This window comes from Calidris pugnax, unplaced genomic scaffold (assembly GCF_001431845.1).
Source record: "Calidris pugnax isolate Ruff unplaced genomic scaffold, ASM143184v1 scaffold70, whole genome shotgun sequence".
NCBI classification, from domain to species: domain Eukaryota; kingdom Metazoa; phylum Chordata; class Aves; order Charadriiformes; family Scolopacidae; genus Calidris; species Calidris pugnax.
In genome coordinates this window covers 2451638-2473283 of record NW_015090862.1, presented here as the reverse complement: position 1 = coordinate 2473283, position 21646 = coordinate 2451638, and the positions used below count along the sequence as shown (strand labels likewise).

General features: G+C 37.1%; 1 protein-coding gene across 4 annotated transcripts in view; it reads right to left on the bottom strand.

Annotated features, from left to right (window-relative positions):
• VPS13C (vacuolar protein sorting 13 homolog C (S. cerevisiae)) overlaps positions 1-21646 on the bottom strand; it is a 94682-nt gene extending 73036 nt beyond the window's left edge. For 2 of the 4 annotated variants that reach the window (XM_014944549.1, XM_014944548.1), the window contains exons 1-13: positions 21479-21644; positions 19797-19840; positions 17008-17050; positions 16141-16236; positions 15302-15403; positions 8278-8387; positions 7389-7448; positions 6731-6790; positions 5915-5995; positions 2626-2683; positions 2169-2296; positions 1177-1283; positions 313-484 (exon numbers count right to left, since the gene is read on the bottom strand). In XM_014944549.1, the coding sequence (XP_014800035.1) occupies positions 313-484; positions 1177-1283; positions 2169-2296; positions 2626-2683; positions 5915-5995; positions 6731-6790; positions 7389-7448; positions 8278-8387; positions 15302-15403; positions 16141-16236; positions 17008-17050; positions 19797-19840; positions 21479-21578 (1161 nt within the window). In that variant the 5' untranslated portion in view covers positions 21579-21644. Of the gene's footprint in view, positions 1-312; positions 485-1176; positions 1284-2168; positions 2297-2625; positions 2684-5914; positions 5996-6730; positions 6791-7388; positions 7449-8277; positions 8388-10563; positions 10630-12806; positions 12870-15301; positions 15404-16140; positions 16237-17007; positions 17051-19796; positions 19841-21478 lie in introns of all 4 variants that reach the window. The other 2 variants (XM_014944551.1, XM_014944550.1) reach the window with 2 other exon arrangements.

Here is a 21646-nt window from a genome sequence, read left to right as displayed (position 1 = left end):
GGATTTTCACTAGAAGATGAAAGCTGATTTTAAGCAGTCTAAATTATTATTATGCTTTTAGGATTTATCTTGCACTTCATTAAATTCATCCAGGTTCATTAATCTGCAACCAAGAAGGGTTATTTAAATGGCAATCTATTAGTATTTTCTTTCTTTCCACAACAGGTTACACTGAACTTTAGATTAAAGTGGTATTTCCACAGAACTCTTGCAACTCTTGTAAAAATCACCAGCCTTGATGACGGTCATGTATATTCACAGATTTAATAAAGGAACCAAAACGTACTTTCTCCAAAGAGAAATAACACATACCTGAATTTGCCTCTGTGTTTCTTCTGACAGTTTACTCTGTGTCAGCTTGTTCTTGTACACATTTTTGTAACTCTTCAGAAGCTGCCTATGTTGTTTTATGCTACTCCATGACCACATTCGCGTATATCTCTTGACGTGAACTTCTAGAACACTGTTACCTGCGTATTTCCACCTACAACAATTCCACACTTCTGAGCAACTTCCCATTTCATTTGTGCATTACAATTTAAAAGTTGCAGAAGCAGCTTATTAATCTGCAAACACTTTGTTTATCACCTGTCATTTGAGTAACGTTTTTATAAAATTTTTAATGGTTTCAACATCACTATTCAAAAATGGACTGAGGGCTTATATTTAATGCCTAAAGAACTATAAATCTGGATTCTCTATTGAATTCTGCATGTTTGCAAATTTGGTAACAGCAAATTTGCTATAACAGCATTATGTACACTTAAGTAAAATACTTTGATAATTAGCATCAGTTAGTACTTGGAAAAAAATGTTTATCAGCTCAAAACTTTTAAAAAATTACAGTTGACATACATGTTTCCCTTGTAAATACATTTGTTAATTCTTTTTCTTTAGTCTTTCTAAAATTACATTGTAACTCCTAGAAGGAACATCAGCATCCTGTTCACAGATTTTGGGGACCAGAGTTAGCTCTGCAAGTCAGATTTTTCATCACTAGATTCTTTCACGTGTTCTCTTCTGCAAGCCTTTTCTACTTGGCTAAGCATAGCTCTGTGGAACTCACAATGATACATGCAATCTAGCTTTAAAACTCCATCTAACCACAAAGGAGAACAAAGAGACTGGAAAGGACTCCAGCATCTCCCAAAGAATGCACAAACGTACACAGCTTACCATTGTTTGGCATGTTTATGGAGAGATACCTCTGGCCTAAATTTCCTGTATGGTGCATTGCGAACCATGTAATCTATGGACTCCAGAAGGTCTATCATGCTGAGGTACTAAACACAGAAAAACATGTTTCTTAGCAGAGGATCAGATTTTATTGCAAGCAGCGCTTAAAGTACATGCATACCATGGTCTTCAGTATTCCCCAAACTATACAGAAATTGAAGCCTATGCATTTCATCTGTATGGACCAACTATACCCATTGCTCTCAAAGCACACCACTGTATTAACTTCTAGTTCCCTTGAAAAGCAAAAACAATTTACATTCCTCTTACCCTGCCCAGCACAAAAGCTCAAGCTTTCACAAACCAACAGTATTCTCTTCATTTGTCAATACACAGCTTCCCCGTTTTAGAATTGCCTTTGCATTAGTTAACCTTATTGGTACTGTTCCCAACTCAGATTACGCTCTGACATCAACAAAAGCTAAAAAGCTGTCTATCAAACTAACTGTAAATGATCCCTGAATAAATGAAAGTAACCACTAGCATTGCTGGGGAGCTATCTAAAAGAGTTCCTTGATGCCTCAGTAGGCTTTGTTGCCGAAGCCACTGTACCCCATTCATTCCTTTGCTTGTATCTTGGCATCTCTGCAGTTATAATGCTGGCTTATAGTTTTACAAGATAAGGGCTACTCATAAGAATGACTCCATTCTCTGTGTGAAAGGAATGCTATTGGAAGGGCTGAATACAGATCAGATGGTCCCCAGAGGGCTCACAGATAACAGGGTCAGAGCATCAGGACCCAGCACCAGGAAGTGACTCACGAAAAGGGAAAACGATCCTGCGCTTTACCTACAGCTACTGCTAAACAGTTCAGACAGTCTATTTGCATGTAAGCAGAAGATTCCCAAAGAAGAATGCTTTCCAACAAAAAGAATCCTACAGTTCATCACAAACACCAAAATAGGTGACAATGGACATCAAGCCAACTTACCTGGGGCTTAGTGAATTCAATGACAATTCTCTGTACTTCTACGTTACAATCAATCTTGGGAGTTTTTAGTTCTACTTCTGCATATGGGTTGATATACAGTCTTGCAGAGGCTGACACTGGTCTAAAAACTTATAGATAAAAAAATCCAGATCAATTTTACATTTACAATTAAAGTATGGGAAGCAGTCTTCAAGTACTTATTTCCACTGCCTGATATATCAACCACTTTATACTGGGTAATTAGTACACTCAAGACCCACAGAATCAGGATGCAATTCTCATCAAAAATTAAGATAGCCCAGTAATAATCAAAAAGCATAAAAGCTCTAGTATGTTCTATTATGCCTAAGTTTTTGTAAAATAAAGTTAGTGTGGGCATATTTGCATGATCAGGTCAGGCTGTTGCATACTAACCTGCTCAGAACAGCTTATATTCACTCATTCCTAGCTTACTTACTATAATCGTGGTCTTGAGGCTCGTAACCGCTACGTGGAATTCCTCTTTTCAGCTGATCCTGTAAAGGAATATGACACTAATTAGCAATTCCTGAAGAGCATTACTTGTTTATGGTTCTCTAAACTTTGGGTACAGCAACTTAAATTCTCGTGAAATACCATATAGCTGAGAAACACCATGCTAGAGGTCCATCTGATGCTATAATTCTTCAGCAATTTATTGAGAATGCTATATTTGAGCCCAAACATTTTACCTAGCTTCAGAATTGCAATGGCATAATTGGTTAAAGAAGGGGGGCTGCTTTAGGAAGATGTAGATATTAGCTATTACACCAAGGCAGATTAAGTGCTTGTCCTCATTATATTTTATAAAGACTATCAATATCAAGAGTTCTTTTTACAAAGAATAAATTTTGTAACTACAAATTTCTTCAACCTAAACCTCTTCCCAGTTCCTTATTTAAAAACTGGATTGTATTTTATAAAAGGTACACTTGCTCATTTAAAATATTTATATTTCAATGTATTTCCTGTTTGCTGGTCTATGTTAATAAAAGCTAAATTTCAATGAGATTAAGTATAAAACAGCTAATCTCACAACCAGCCACATACTCATGTTATTTAAATATGAAGACTGTGGTGCAAAAGTAACAGCTTGCTACAGATTACACAGCTTATTTTTACTACAACATAGACCAATTAGCTACTACAATAAATCTGATTTCCTGATAATGCTGCTTAAAATTAAGACCAAAACAGCCTGTCTGGATGGAAGGCCAAGCTTTCCAGGAAACAGGCTACACTAAAAATTACATATAAAATGTATTCAGGTATTTGATACAGATCATGTTACTAAACAGGACATGTTATTTGCTATTTGTTCCATTCCTGTATTGGTTTTAAAATTCTAAAGAAGAGAGGACTTAACAAGTGGGAAAGAAGATTTACACAAGTTATTTTATGCCCATAATGATTTCCATTCTTCCTCTGTGCTTCTTCCAGTGTACTCAGATGTGTTCTGATCTTATTCCTGCTCTCCCTCTCTTCCCCTTTTAGGCACAAGGATTCAATGATGACTAATCATAATTTACAAATTTAAACTAACAGAAGTTACCGAACTGTCAGAAGATACAAAAAATCCAAATAATGGAAACGATGCCAGTATGCAAAGTGATACTAGAATACAGTGGCAAAATTGCTAAGGATTTCAAAAACTGGAAAAACTCCAAGTGGCGAGATACTTCCAGCTAATGGGTGGTCAGAATACTAGATACTATTTGCTACGCTATAATTGCTCTGCCTCAGCACCCAAAGAAACATTCACTTGCAGGACGGGCCACAGAGGTTGGAACAAAGCAAGAGCCTGTAGACAGGAAATCAAGACATTCATAATTATCTTCTACATACAGTGAATTTACGCCCCAATTTTGAGACAATAAACAGTACCTTGTGCAAGGGGAATCAGAATATCAATAAAAGGACTTGGGTTTCAAATTTCAGATAACAGACAAGATTCAAAGAACATTAAACAACTGGCTGGTTTTAAGCACTTCAGTTTTGATTCAACCTTCCATACAAGCTCACTAGGTTAAGGGCACATTTTAAGGAGAGACTAAAACAAAAATATAGATACCTGTGAAAAATGAGCACAAAAGAAAATAAAGCCAACAAGTAGTACTACACAAGGACACAGGGAACACCTGTATCACCTTTATAAACACAATGGGTCAAAAATATACCATTTTTGCAGAGAACACATATTCACACCAGAAATATAATGCAGATATACAGACACATCTGATCGTCTCCACAGTAAAATGAAATGAGATTCAAACTAACAGTAATCAGATGTCCACTATTCCAAGCAAAATGATTTGTTTTCATAACCCATTTTAAAGTTGATATTCAGTAATGTACTATCCAAAAGGTCACTAGAATAACCAGCTATTTCTCATAACCGAAAAATGAGCTCCTTTAACCACACAAATGAAGTGGCCATCTGAAATGAACTTAACAGTAATGGTGCTTTTGCAACTCAGATTTCCTCAGCTGTCATACAGAGAGAAGATGTGTGCCCTCAGCCACAATTTATGTCTATGTAACTGCCCTACTCATACTGCCAAAGTTCCAAGCTTTTCTTCTGGGAAGTAAGAGTTAGAGGATAACACAGCAATGAAATAAAAGCAAAACAATTACTTCACACTCTTAATCCACTACTCATCCAGCTAACAGCAACTCAAAACATGAAACCGTCAGGAAAAAATAGACATAGCTTCAAGGAAGCCCACACACAAAAGACTGATTCTATTCTTGCCCTGTAATTACCATTTTAAGATATCTGCTTCTAGGTCTGTCTTGATTTACCCTCATTCCCTCACCCTGCCTCATCTTCTGCACTGGAGCATCTTCATCTATTTCTCTTCACCTGAATTAGCTTCATCAAGTTGAATAAAGCATTTCCAGCATCATCTTTTCCATACAGTCTACCTTAATTATTTTCCACTCAACCTCATTTTTAAAAGTCTTCATTATTCAGTCCTACAGTGCGCTCCGCATTTAAAGCTGCCACCCTCTCTTCTGTCTTTCAAACACAGCACACGCATTCACCCATCTATGTAACTTATCCTACTAAAGCTCTTCAAGATTTTGGCAAAGCTTCTTCTGATAATAAGGGCTGCTACCTTAAAGAACTACTATATTAGCACCTCTGCAACTTCTGTTTCTTTGTTTAGGTCTGACAACGGATACCTACCTACCTAAGCTTTGGTTTAGTAAAAGCAAAAATCCCTTTTTCTTTTAACATCTTGTTCTTCTATCTGGCTTCACTCTATTGGCTAATTCCAGTCGTGCAGTTTATGTTATCTGGATAGCAAGATATAAGTTCCTTTCCTGATAAAGATCTAATATTCTGAATTTTTATTAATTCTATGCTCATTTACTATCTCAATATCACCTTTTTCATTACAGTAGGTATATAATAGCTCATACAGCCCAGATATTTAGTAAACAGTATGGGGTAAAAAGCATCAAGTCAAGATGAATATGCCCATAGAACATTATTTTACAGATGCATTTTCTGATCTTTCCTAAAACCTGTATGGGTTGATAACATGTAAAGTTCACCAAAAAGAATAGTTATCAATCATGCAATGGATTAATATATGACCCTGGTATCAGAATACAGTTGACCATAAGTGTGAGTAGTGGGGTGGAAATTAGTATGGTGTACTTTTGAATACTATAACATCTATAGAAAGTAGTGCTGTTTAGTGTGTTTTCTTGTACGTTACCAGTATTTGTTCCCGGGAGCCATGGTAATACATTTTGCTGTGTATGTTCCAATAAGCACTGAGGCTGTCCAGGCACAAAAGCTGCACAGGAAAGAAAACATTCAACAGATTCAATACTCAGTATTCAATCCATTCTATGAACTTAGCTTTCCATTTGTGAAACCAGAAAACAAATGAAAGCAGACTAGACAGCAAATCCACCACTAGCATTGAGATTTATTTAATCTTCTAATACTATCTTTGAAGTGAAAACTGAATTGCTAAAAAGCAAGATCCTAAAGCACAGAAGTTCATGCACATCTGTTAAATATGACTCTGGATTCTGGGACGAGGGTGCACAAAACCAACATTTGGCCTAATACAGAAGCCAGGACTATTAAACACTTCTTCTATTGTTCCAGTAATTTCTTAGATCCTTGCACACTCCTTTCAGCATGGGGGAGTAAGAACAGAAAAACTGCTTAGCTACCAGAATCTCAATTACGTTAGGCACACAAACTACAGTAGGAAATGGCAATTTGACAACCTATTTGAAAACATAGTTACTGTGCAGACTTGCTGTATAATGTATTTAATGAGGGAATCAGTGTTTGCATTTAAGGGAAATTATTTAAATCACAGAGTTGAAAGTTATGCCTTACCTAAAGCCAGTTATTTGTGCTCTGCTTTGGTTTAAACACACAGCAACATTAAGAAAAACAGCAGAATTTGCAAAGCAAACTATTTTTCAAAAATTATTTTTCGAATCCCAGATTATTTCTCTCCAAGATTAATTATTCTCTTCACTTGTGTAGAAAAAAACCCACAACACATTACCTTGTATATTATTTTTGCAGATTCATTCAGAATAGAAGGTGTCCAGTTCTCGTTTGTTGTCTAGAAATTCAAAGTGATAAAAGCGCATCTTACTTCACACATTTGGAGTTTTATCCTATACTTCAAGCACACAATGCATCATTTTGGTGCTACCGATTACAGAAGTCAGTTTCCCTAGACTGCATACACACAAGACAAAATCCAATCTGGAATTTGACAGTTTATTTTGCTTTTCAACTCCTTATCCTACCCATAAATCCTTAATATCTAAGGAAAACAGGGGTTAGCTGAAATTTTCTTCCTCAGTTTCTCAGAAGGTCCAGTAAAATAGCACATTCTTTATTGCCATGATGTAATGTTTGCCTGTAGTTATTTATTTGGCCTGGAAATAACCTGCCCTATGACAGTAAAGATACTCAATTTTAAAGATCACTCAGATCAAAGAACAAATCACTAGTCTCAAAGTGTGACGTTCCTCAATTGTCTTCTCTTCTGCTTGCACAAACTTCAAGTACTATTTGCATGAATGAAAGATTATCTTTGCTTCCAGCTGTATGCACACTTTCATTGTATCATCCTAATACGTTCCTTTTCCTTACTGCTACTCCAAAGACAAGTAAATAGAAAACATAAGAATATGCATGCACACACACATTACCTGTAAGCTAAGCTCGCTCAGCGTCATTCCCAAGGAAACCGGACACTGTGGATCTGTGATCTACAAAAATAGAAAAATAACAGCTATTTATTTCTCTCGCTGCAAACAGAGATGTATCATTTCAAGTTGATTGCAATCCTGAGCTGTTTTGAGAATCTTCCTCTGATTAATTATTCTAGCTGAAACATTCTTGGAACCCCCTAAATTGTGCCAAATCTAATTTGGCTGTAGTGTGAAGACCCAGGACTCCAATTCAAGCTGAAAATTTCCTTTAGGCTTCTAAAATTTTCATACAGGAAAGCGCTAAGAACTACAGAGTACCACACCTCAGTCAGCTATATCATTTTATGACTGCCATTCCTCCCACCTTTTTGAATTTAGTGTCTCTGAAAGTAGTCCCAAAATAAGTTTGGGAAATATTCTGTATCAAATGCTTTTCTTTCCACATTCAATTATCTCATCACTAGCTGCTTTATCATCTTCCTAAAGGAAGACGGAAACAGGATAGAATATCAACAGTTTAGTTCATGTAAACATTTTCATTCATAAATTGTTTACAACTCTTTATCTTCCAACTCATTTGTAACCCCACCAATTTCTGCCATTCTGGACTTTATCCAAGACACTGAAAAATTCTGTACATCAACTGCACACACTAACACGTGACAAACAGCCACCATCCACATTTAGTGAACAAGGACTTGGACAAGACATATCCGAGGTATTTCTGGCTTTCAGTCATACCTTGGGTACTCTATTTGAAGAGGTACAGAAGAAACCACAGCAACTTTTTCAAGGTGGCACATAACAATTTCTATCTATGGACTAGACAATCACAACTGAACTGGAGTCCAATTTAAAATGGAGATAACATTTTCCAGATACTTACATCATCTTCGTACTTAACATGAATGCCTGTGATTTTAACTTGCACATTTTTTATAACTTGAGTTGCAAGCTTTTCTAAGAAAGTATCTTTCTTCTCCTCTTTCGGTTTGTCTAAAAAAGATAATTTTTTAAGTCAGCATTGAGTGTAATAACATCTTGAAGTTAACTACAGCTATACTAATGTAAATTTAATGTTTACTCTAGCATGAATAATTAACATCTACATTTTCACTTATTTAGATTACATATTCACATTTTTTTTCTTTTCTGTACATCCATATTCTGAAGATGTGATGTTAGCTGTGTGCACACAACCCAACCATAAGAAAATTTATGTCTAAGTTTCAGTCAAAAGAGTTTAGCTTACTGCAAGTTCTTGTTTAATATACTTATCCCCACTCTTTCCAAGGCAAAATGTTCTCTTCTGAGAGTCCCTCAGCAAGTTACTAGGGGCTTCAACAAGGAAATAGGTAAGATGGTGTAATTTAGCAGAAAATACCCTTGAATAACCAGGTGAAGATGATACTTGCACAACAAGAGACTCATTAGAGCTGTTCATGCAAGACTGCCCGAGAGAACTAAAAAGCTGGCACACCATAAGCGAAAGCAAGCAGTTACTCTGAAATATTCCATTTCTTCCATACTGGACTTCTACCGTGACCATTTAAGCTAGATTTGCATCAGTCTTTTCTATGCCACATAGTGATACTTGAACTTATGCTGAACAACATAGGGTAGCAGAGGGTGCATACCCACAGAAGTTCAGCATTAGACCCAAGACAGATGGACACATGCCCAGGCTGGGGCAAAGGAGGGATATTTACAATCCCTCATTATTTAATGACATAACTCTAAAAACACTATCTCAGGCTGAGTGTTTTAACATTTTACCTAAAATATGGCTTGATGAACTGCTTGTTCGCTAGCTACCTTTACAGGGCACCTGGTCTTGTTCAGTATCCACCTTACAAAGTGGTTGTCCCGGTGAAGTGCCACTATTCAGCCTACCAATCTGATACATTTTTGTTGGAAATGTTACAGATGCCTCAAGTTGAAGAAACAGTAACAGCTACACAAAAAGAGAGAAATAAAGCCACAGGTTTTGACTAAGCTTAGGGTTGCACTCTGATTTTGACTTCTTGGCTTACTTTAACTGCAGCTTTTTAAATATGCAGTGCTTCCTGAACATCACAGATAGATAACTTTGTACATCTCACTATAAAAAAGAGGATAATTTTTTTAAAACTCTAAGACATTCAAAAAATTTCTTTAAAAATAAAATGACTTTTCTATTGAACATGATATGACACTACTTTAGTCAAGAGAGAATTTGATTTCAAGTAAACAAATTAGTCAGGAACTCAGAAGAAACCAAAACATTATACATTATACTTTTACATGCAACTGACATTCCCTCCTACTAATCATTTCTTCACAACTCCCACTCCCTATTAACAGAAACCGACACAATACTGATAAAGAAAAAAAAGAGGGCAGAAGTGCTTATCGAAGCTCCATGACCTTCAAATGCAAGTGGCAACCCATTAACACTTTTCCAGGCAGATGCAGCTACCAGCAGCAATAAAAGTCTGATACCTTACAAAGCTTATCTGGGGTCCCCACAAAGTTTTACACCAATTACAAGCCTATGCTGCAGCTTCCTCAAGACCAAACACATAACAATACAACTACATGGGATATGGCAACCCATCCTTAGTCACGTGCTAATAGGGGATACCTACATAGTTTAGCACTTATAGGCAATGAATATCCTCTTGAGGAAAAACTTTAAACTCATAGCTGTCAAAATAGCAGTCATAACACGATGCCATCTATATAGAACAGAAGCTAAGGGTGCTGAAAGACTGCTTACTACTGTATCATCAATATAGTATCAGATTGACTTTACATAGCTGTTACTGGAATGTGACAAAAATAAGACAAACAGATTTGCCTTCCTCATGCAGTTTTTCCAACAGTCACAGTGAAGTGCCACAAATCAGCCTACAAAACGTGTACATTTTTATTGGAAATGCTACATACAGCTCAAGATGAAGAAACAGACACAGATGTACAAATAGAGAAACAAGGACTCTCTTTAGCCTTACTGGACACAGAGAATGGATAAACAGCAAAAGAGAGCTCTCTCCAATTTACATCCTCTCAAACAGGAAATAAAAAAAAGAGGTATGAGTGGATGCACAGCCAAGACCATGAAAAACTAATCCAAACAGAAAAGAAAAAAAAAAGTCTTCAAAAAAAGTTAAAAGCCATAACTTTTACCCACCTTTTGAGTGACCATGACCTTTAAAAGGTCTCTTAAAATGCTTTTTATACTTTTTACGCTTACGTCCTTTTTCAGTGCAAGCAATTTTTTGGGAAAAGGATAAAATTCAAGTTAGTAAAGTAGAAATGTAAGAAAGCATAATAAAAGATGGAAGAAAGTTTAATTTGTCTTAAACCAGAATGCCTTAGTAAGGTCTCATTAAAAGCTTTTAAAGAATTTCAGATCTGTCAAGGAAGCAATCAGCTACTTTTCATAGCACAGAGACTTATTTTTCATAATTTATGCATACCTAAATTCACTTTCATGAAAGGAACTGAAGTGTTGCTTTTTTGCACCCCCTCTTTTTTTTTTTTTTTTCAAAAAATAAAGAAGTCATAGAAGTTCAAAACCCAAATAAAATAAGCAGCCAGTAAAAACTTTAGATAAAGTATCCCAATTTCTACTGGATCAACTGTCCTGCCAATTATAACATCAAGGCATTTAATTCAACTTTCATATATTCCTTATGTAATGTCTCAAGATTTTGAGGAACAACAAATAATCACCAGGCTTCTCTGCAAACACATACCCAGACTTCCTCATGAATGCATTCTACAACATAATTACAGATCACTTATGTACAAAAGAGAGCTAAAAACAGAGCCATGGCTGCTTATTAAAAACCCCAGTGAATAAGTTTTTCTGTAATCCAAGTGTTTGGTTTTTTTATTTTATGACCTCAGACATCAAATAAAAATCATTGTAACTGAACAGTTAATATATATATGGGAGGGGAAAAAAAGCCATAGAAGGTTAAATCCTGAAGAGGCTTCTACCATAAAAGGGCATATCTCCCAAGTTAAGGTATTTAAGATATAGGTGGAAACCCAAAGAGCACTTTTCAATATGATTCTCATACTAATCAACAGCATGGCATGAAAGCAATCTCAAAGAACGATACTGCTAACTGCTAAGGTGGCATACAAAAATTATGACTCTTTAAAAGCTTTAAATGACATTAAATTCTATTATTTACACACAAACTATGTCCCACACAATCACAACCGTTTCATTAATTAAATTAATGCTCCTTTTTTTCCGTGTTTCCAAAGAAAACCAGTTTGGTGAGTTGCATTGTTTCTTTCACCTCTCTGGCCACATAAGGGAAAAGAACCTAGCAAGAATGCTGCTTGTGCTGAACTTTAAGAGATTGCAGTGTGAGAAGGGTGTATCCCAATAAAGCAAGGAACCAAGTGCAACAATGCATTTAACTCCGGGGGACAACTTTATTTTTATGTAATGTTCCTGCCTGTTCAAACAGAAGAGGAGAAACTGCCTGCCAAGACTTCAACCTGTCTTGCAGGTAAGGTTATCACCCTACAAATAACAAGGAGAAAAAACTATGCCAAAGAGAAACAACGTTTTATTTTGGGTAGTTCTTTTTAATAGTACAAATAATATACTCTATAAATAGTATTTTAAAGACAGCTTCCTTCACATACTATTGAATTTGCAGCTCTCAGGCTTTCAAACCTATGTATGACAAAACTAAGGCAATGCCATTTTCCTCTTGATTACCTGCACCCATTACCATGTAGAAAATACATGTATGATTTTCAGCTCATTCTAAACCTGTGCTAAGATAAATCCCCACTAAAAAATTTTGGCTAAGTTTCTGAAAATCTGGTTCAAGAAGATAAAAATGCAGCAGGTACAACATAATAACGGTTCCTCTGAATTTCAATGGAAACTGTTTCCTTGACTAACTTGAGAGCAATCCAAATAAACAGAACCAGGGAAAAGCATGCTAAATGCCTTCAATCTGTTATGATTTATTTTGCCTGTCTATGGTTTCAAGACCACCTGAACTCCCAGTATCTTAAGTGCAATTACCCTCTCGTCTCAAAACATTGAAAAATATTGTCTTAAAACTACAGCAGAACGTTGTCAGTATTTTAGAACATTCTTGAGCTCAACACGGCTGATGGAAATCTTTCTAAAGTTCTTAGTCTTCTCAAACAGCCACTCAATTAAGACAGGACTAGTCATTGCAAGTTTCCACTTGAATCCACAGTCATTAAAATCTTATTTCGAGAACCACTAATACATGGATGCTCACCAAACAAGAACTGTTTTCTCTTTTCTATATTTGGCTCCTTTGGGGAGAGGTCTGGGAGGAGATTGAGAGGGTGGGGAATGTTCTTAAAAATGTAAGCTGCATACAGCTGTACATGCATGTACATAGTGGAGTCATGCATACCCACCAGGCTTAGTGTCCTTGTAAATCAGACTCTCCAACCCATACAAGGAATCTTGTGAATGAGTGCCTTGGTCCACATGGCAGCAAATAACCAAAAAAACGCATTTTGTTTAAAAGAAGGAAATCAGCTCCTGATTTAATGTTAAGTTTATAAAACTCATATGACACATTAGTATTTCCATTACAGTATCCGACAGCCGGAGTCACTTCAGAGTACCTAGTTTCAAAGATTATCTACATAGGTCAATTACGCAATTTTCATTTTACTTACAACCAGAAAAACACAAGCGTTGCAAGCTTGGATCTCCATATATGAGTATTGATACTGGTAGATTTTAATATCTTAGAAAACAGAAAATAACGTTTTTGTCAGCTTCTGTCAGCAGAGCTTATTATCACTTCCTCATCACGCTACACTAACCACACAGTAACATGACCATTTTGCTCAATATTTGAATAGCTTGTCTAAAGAAAATACCCACAGGACTTTTTATAGTAAGAGACTCAAAATACATGCAAGCACTGAACAAGATTCTAAACACATTAAGGTTAGTTGAGTACTAATCGGAAAAACAAATACAGCTGAGAATTCATGGAGCTGATAATTTCTATTCAATATATTCCCTAGATTTTCACCAGCTTTTGTGCGCTCTTAAAAGCCTACAGGAAGAGTTGAATTTCTTAGAAGTTTATACTTCTAAGGGATTTGCTCATACAAGAACTACACAAGTCCTCCTGAGTACAATATTCTAGTACAACACCAGAAACACAAATAGCTACCACTGAGACATGGCCATAGTCATAGAATATCTCAAGTTGGAAGGGATCCATATGGATCATGATGTACTACGACCAAGAGGATAACAACAATTTAAAATAATCAAATTTGAACGTTCCTCTAGCTTTTCTTCACAAGACTGAAAGTTTAAAACTTTAAAGTTAAAAACATAACTAAATCTGAGTTCTTTATATAAGGAGATGAACTACTGAGGTATTTTTTTTTAACAATTTTTTTCTTCAAAAGCTTTATAAATGCTGGATGTAGTAAGTTTCATTCAAAAAAAAAAATAGATGACTGTTGCAGGTGCACAGTCACTCTTAATTATTAGAAGTTCCAGAATTGGAATTTTTTGAGCAGTGCCCATTAGGTTAAAGTCTTTTTATTATATTATCCCTTCAGCCCATTGCTACTGGTACCAAGAACAAAGGCTGAAACACTGCTGCTTTACAGTATCCAAGTCCTACAAACCAAGGTTAAACCCTCATGAACATTCCTTTGCCCCAGTATGAAGTAATGGCTGCAAAATTCATTCACTGAAGCTGTCTTAGGTCTCACACATTTGCTGGCACATTAAAGACAAGAAATAAACCAAGGCTTCTTTCTTCACTGCAAACCCATTGCTAGACTGCTGTTTGAAGGAAACTACGAATGTGCATCTCAAACTAGCAAAACAGGAACAAAGCAGAAGAGAGTCGTATAACCAGAAAATTAATAAGCAGACAGATTACAATCAAACTATATTTTTCCAAGTTCTCTAAGCACCATTTCATTTTCAATAACTTTTCCAAGGCAAATGGTTTGCAGGATAACAGGTATCCTAGAGATGCACCTTAAGAACCATTATACCACCCATAAACAGGTCTCACTTGACACAAAAACTTCAGTAATAACTCGTTCCTCTACCACATGTAGGTACCTGGCATTGGTTCGGAGCTTGGTTTCTGTCCAAACATGCCTAATTTATACCATAATTTTGTTGAAGATATTTGTTACAACAACAACCAACAAAAAACCACAAAAAACCTACCACAAATCAAGTTAACTGCACTGAAATGATCAATTATTTTAACCTATAATTAAGAGTTTGAAAAATTTTAATGACCAAGATCAGAAGTTTAAGTAGAGTTCCATATGTTCATGTTCAATTGTTTTCTTGTGTCATGAATTATTTCCTGCTCAATAGAGTTTCATTTCTCAAACCAGTCAAAATGCAGTACATCATAAAAGCACAGCAGAAACTGAAACAAAAGCATTATTGCAGAAGTAAAAATTTACAAGCCTTACCCCTCTCAAAGTTTGCTTTAAACAAAACCAACCAGTCACATGCACCTCTAAAACACATTATTAAACATCTATTACTGAAGCTTTAAAGCAAGATAACAACGTTAGCCTCATGCAATGCAGTTTCTATCTTTGGTCCTGTCCCCCTAGAGCTCTGAGGAAAAAAACAGGAAAAAAAAAAAGAGAGAGAGACATACCAAGATTATCAAATTCCCATTTACAATGGAAGCTGACTGGACAAATGAATGCTAAACAAAACAAATAACATTTCTTTCAAGCTTTAGAGGAAAAAGGCTTTCCAAAACACTGTAATCAGATTAGCTAGACACTTGAAAAAAACAAATAATATTAAGTCGATCACAAAAACAGGACTTTGCTCTCATAGCACAGTTTAAGTCCTCAAATTCCAACAGAGATTTGTATTATTAACACGATACCTTTTTCTGCCGCTTTCTGCAAGGCTTCTTCAATTCTTGCCAGTTCCTTTTGTTTATTATCCTGCAAGTATTTTTCTTCCTTCTCTGCATCATATTTAATGCCTGTAAGCCAAGTTGGGACAGCTTTAATCCTAAATTTCAAGTTATATAAATGCATAATCAAGCAATGCACCCCTTATCCAACATTATGTGGCAAAACATCCTGTTAAAGTTTATTCTCAGTTCTATTGCTGAAAGCTGCACCCAGCCTATGAAATTGTTATTTTTACACAGTAAGACACTAAAGAACCATATCAACATTCAAGCATTACTTCATAAGAGAACCTTTCTGTGGAAATCCAGACTCCTAAGTGTGGTCTGCTCAGTAAAAAAGCAGGTTTGTAAGTTCTACTACAACATACATTTCACACTTAAATTTGCAAGTTTTCTTAACATCCCGGAGGTTTTGATTTCAGAGAAAACTAATCAACTTCTCTGATCCTCTTTCCTCTTCCTAAAACAGTTCTAATGGACTTATTATGTTTGATTGTTGTCAGTTAGAAGCAGATGAACTATACCATGCAACAGCTAAAACATCTAAACCATGTCAGAACAGTGGCTTCAGGATAAGCATACTTCAGAGAAAACTTGGCTGTTGACCTGAACTTGGAATGGATGCCACTAAGGACTTATATAAAAGCAACAGGTGCTATTTTCTCCCACCCTTCTTCCACTAACTTGCCAGTGGAATGTAAAAATGACAGCTTATATGAACTACTTGCTCTTATATACTCAATTACTTGGTACCCTTATATATATTGCTCTTCCATTTTTTAACTGCTATTGAAGAGCTTACGTACTTGCTCCAGGAACTATGAGAAGATACAAGCCTTCTAGAGTTGCAACAACTGCCTCGCCATAGAGATTCTTCCAAGGAATCTTCAGAGTAAGTTTATCTAAACAAAGCAGATACAGTTACATCAAAACAAAAAATATATGTTGTGCTTAGTCCAAACAACACCTCAGGCATCAAAGAGCATTAGCCCTCTGTCTTGATGTCCTAAACACCTTAGAAGCTAAGAAGAAACCATATGGGCCTAAATATTTTATAAAGCCCTTGAAGTGATAAAATACATGCAGAGAAAATATAAGCCATAGATTTAAGCAAGATGCGGTTTGAGTCAGAAGATTTCAGATCAAAACCTGAGATCATGACTGCAGTTCAATTCACTGGGATGAAGATGATTTTCCCAGGGAAGCAGAAGAAATACAACACACATTCCAACAAATGTTTCATGTGAAATAGCAATGCTGACCACCAGGGAAAGGAATTTGTGAAAAAGCAGGTATCTAAAAGTTCCTAAACCCTTGGCATCCTTGCCGGTTTAAAGAATCTTCCTTGAATTCTCCATATTCCTAATCTGTCCTTTAAAGACCCACAGGCATTCTGCCTAAACAGCTCCCTTGTTCTTTCCACGTACCCAGAAAGAACCTCTCAAGACATGTTTTTCATACCAGCCTGTAAAGTTACACAAACAGGATTTGCCAGACTACATTTCACGATTTATCCAGGGCAGTCACATTAGACTTCTATGCTAATTTCAACAGTGAGTAAAATTACAGAAACCACTTAAGAAAGCTTGATAAAAGAAATGCAGAGGCAGGACTGATCTTAAGGCCTGTACTAAAATTTCCATTTCAATACTTACATTGAAACAAAAACTTACCTATCTGACCAACTTTTATTCTAAAAGGTACATCCAGTTCACTCTGCAAAGAAAAAAATATTAGGTATTAAACAGATCCATGTATTTTAAAGATAAGCTGGTTTATACAATGAAATTATTATCTTTACTTCTGCTAAAACTATTTTTCCAGAACTGATGTTCCAGAATAGAAACAGTTCTCCATATGACACAGATATAATTATTTAGCAATACTTACATGAACTCTGAAATCTACAATTATGGTTAGGCTTGCAAAAAGCCTCAAAAGAAAGCATTTACAAAGTTCCAGCAATTCTATCCTACAAGTATGATAATGTCTTGCTCCAAAGGTTACTAAAAAGTAACATTTTATCTACATACAAGAATTTAATTTTAAATTTTTATTAATTTGCCACATAGAAAAGGCTAAAAATTAAAGCTGTTTTAAAGTTGTTGAGTAAAAGCAACAGATTAATATAAATTAAAAACTGCGAGAGCATTGGGGTTTGAACTTTTTTTTTACTGAAAATACTTCAACGCTGTAAACAACAAGGAACCAGCAGTATTAGCTTTGAAGATTAAGAGCTGTGACCAACTGGATACAAATTCACAAGTAAAGAAGCTGAGAGGTCAGGCTTTTTGATAGTAATAACCCTAGTAATATAAGCTGAAAATCATATGACAGGTTGCTAAAGAGCTTCAGTCGTAGTTTGTCATCAGCCATTTTTCATCATGATTGAAAAACAGGATAAAGCTGAAGAAACCCATCAGAAAGTTTTCATTACTATCACTACCAAGCTTTTTAACAAAGTAAAAAAGGAACATTGACTGCAGCTACCCCATTATACTTCTGTATTTTTACAGCTGAAGTCAAACAAAATGAAACAACAGCCTCAAAAGATCAAAGTACATATTTCACAAATGACACTTCAGCACTTTGTGTCAGCAAACTCACTCTCTAACATATTTTGGGGAAAAAATGGTTACATTTTCAAGGTGCCTAAAAATTAATTTGTAAAATAATTTGTAAAATTTTAGAAATCTTACACTAATCCTCTTAAGTTGATTTTGCATAAGCTAAAGCCTAAATTCTGACTGAGGTCTGACAAACTTCCTTCATTTTAATGAAATATTCTTTTACTATGACTAAGGAAAAAACAGACTCGGGAAGCTTAAAACTAAAAGTAACTATTTGCTTGTCTCCCTTTTCCTAAGGGCTTTCTTTTCTTACATTTGAGAAGTACTGTATCCATGTACAGCAATTAAAAGCTAGATATTTTCTGCTGGAAAACCTTATGAGGATAACAAAAACAATACTGGCAACAGCAGACAGGCAAACTAGAAAAGAAAAGGTTGGATCATATCACATCCTTTTAATGCCTTCTTTTTTCAAGAATGTGTAGTCTAGTTCTCTAAAAATGGTGTTCAAATTTACCTTCCTTTAATTACTTTTGCATAGAAATCTAACATACTGCAGTTGTAAAGCAGTCAGAAACATCCCTTGTTTTCAGTTCTTGAATTTGTCTTAGCTCTCTTTCAGCTCTGGTCAGTAATATACATGACTATGCATTTTTCTAAGTCAGAACTGCTAGAACCATAATCAACCTTACCATCACCATGAGAAGGAAAGACACGTAGATAACACATTCTTCCTTCCTTTTTGTAACTACCAGATTACAAAGATATTTGTAACAAGAGTTTTAAAGTACAACAAAATTATCAGGAATGGATGAAATGGGCAGGTAAAATATGTAACTTCAGAACTAAGAAGAGAAAGAAATTATTATGTCATACAAAGATCCAACATGCTTTCAATTCACACAAGAGTTAACAGTTCTCTTTAGTGAAATCTGAAGCACACTAAAGATTGCAGTAAGATTCTCTCAGTAGTACAGGTGTTCATTAGCTCAATTAAAGAACACAAAAATCAGCCAAGTTTCTTTTTCAGACAAGAATATATCTACTTAATGCAAGTTATTTCTTGTTTTTCCTTCACTCTGTCACTCCTATTTTAAGAGGAACAGAATGGAGCATTTGAATATTTACGTTCAGAGAGTACACATCTTAAAAATGCCTTCGTGCCAGTTTGAAAAAAGCACCAATTTACACAGAAGGTCATAAACATAAGCCTCAATCCCATCAACTGATGTAGACGGATGAACTTTTTCTGCCTTCCTCCCCACAACAACAACTGAGAAATGAACCACTGTCTTTCAGAAGACTTCAGTGAGATCAATGAATTTGCAGAAGTCAGGCCCTGAAAATGCATTTATTCAATCCAAGCTGAAAAAAATAAAATACACAGGCCTACGCAAACCCTTCAGATCCATTAAATCGCTCAGAAACATATAAACATCTACTGCATGGACATACAAGTGAGGAAAAACCTTATGACTTAACAGAAGTATGATTATACAGTAGCAGTCACAACAGAAAAATAATCCTTTAAGTTGTACTGAATGACCAAAATGGTAACACACCAATATCTTATTTAAAGTTTTATCATTTCAAGCCTCAAACACTAGGACAGGTTGTATATGCACAAAACACCGGAAACTTACTTCAAAACCCTACTGCTAACTTCTCAGAAGTTATTTTTCTCTTCTCAAGGAGCACACTTACCTTTCACCCATAGCTTCCCCTCTTTCTGTTCCAGTAACATAAGGAAAATTAGAAGCAGTTCACCAAGGACTTACTTCCAAAAAAACAGTGAAGAAGGCCTACCATGTAACATGAGACTACAGTAATATTTTATCCAATGACTTAGTCTTTACACTCATTAAAAATTTTAAAATTATTAAAATACTTACTAATGCATTCTCCTTTATCTGCAAGTTGTCAAGTGCCACATTACCTATTTAGAAGAAAAAGAGAAGAGAAGAGAACAGGTGATTTCAACTATTATGTAAGTTGGAACAAGGAACACAATAACAACCCTCCCAAGAATACACGGATAAAATCTGAAAACCTTACTCCAGTTATAGAAAAGTACAATAAGTGTCTAATTTGTAAGAGTCATTAGGCACTGATTATTCAGACAAAATTTTATGGTGAAAGAGATTATAGAAATATCAACTTCAACATCTGCATGTTTCTACCCTATTAAATACACCTACAATAATAGGAAATCTTTCCTGTTATTCACTTTGTTGTGAATGATAATTACAGTTCTATCAAGGTAGGGTAGACTAGAAAAATTGTATCTGGTCTTTCATTCTTTTACATAACAGAAAAACCATCAATCATAGAACCACAAAAATGCATGCCTATTTTCACAAACATGTTAACTTTTCCTGACACCAGCAACATAATAGGATTTCCAAAGGGAAAGCCAGCACACAGAATTATACCTGAGGAAAGCACATATAACTCTTAGTACTTTAATGCCAGACTCCTTAGAGCTATATCCCACTTTTAATACAGGTATTAATATAAAATACTTACTATCATAGCAAGAACAAAACTAAGAGGATGAAAAAAAATCTTGTTCCTTATGGATGGGAAGGCTTCTAAAATAGCCAGCCTTCTCCAGACAGCACCTCAACTGGTTTTCTGTGTGCCTACAGGGTAGCTAACTGAAACGTCTGATATATTCACTAAGAATAGCTACTTCATGTTATTGCACTATGGTATCTCTTTAACACACATTAATTACAGCAATAAACTAGCAAGTGGAAGACATAGCTCCCCAAGCACCCAACCAAGGCCTTCCCTCCTCCTGGGGCCACCATGCTTGAGCCACCCCGTGCTCCCTCCCACCCAGTATTCCCCTCGAGAAGAAAAATAAAATAGAAAAATAAAATAAAACAAAATAAAAAAATAAGAAGACCTGCCCCTCTCACACCCCCCTCCGCCTAGCCTCAGCCTCTCGGAGTAAATGCCACAGGGGGGAAGCAACTCGAGTACCCGCGCCCAGGCCCCCCCCTCCTGTGGGGGGAACCCCTAAATTCGCATTTCTCCCCCCACAAGCTGTAACTGGAGGGACATATCGCCCCGGCTCCCCTCACGGGCAGACCCCCCGCCTCACAGCCGGAGCCTGCCCCCGCCATGGTGGGAGCGCGGCCACCGCGGGGAGCCGCAGCCCCACAGACCGACCGACAGACCGACGGCCCCTCGGGGAGGGGGGAGAGAGGGAGGGAGAAGGGGCCACGGACACAGAACGACCATCACGGGGGGGGAGTCGGGTCGACGGCCACAGACAGACTGACTGAGTGACCGCCCCTCACGGGGGGCCGCGCGCGCAGGCCCCTCACGGCGGCCACAGACCGGCCGGCCGTCCCTCAGGGAGGGCCGCGGGCCCGCAGCTCGCCCTCTCCTCACAGGGCGCCGCGATCCCACACACCGACGGCCCCTCAGGGGGGACGGCGGTCCCACGGCCCGCCGACCCCTTACGGGCGGGGGGACCACAGCCAACGAGACCCACTCCCCGCCCGCCCCCGGTGACAGCGGCGGCCCCGTGGGGACGAGGCGGGAGAAGGAAGGGGCTCCTTACCCCCCCATATGCCCAGCTTGAGCTGAGACTTGTTCAGGTTCTCCACATAGTCGCCCAGGAAGCGGTTCAGCAGATCCGCCACCACCGACTCCAGCACCATGGCGGAGGCGGGCCCCACCACTCGCCGGCCGCGGCCCTACCGGGAGAGGAGGGGGCGGCGGGGCGCGG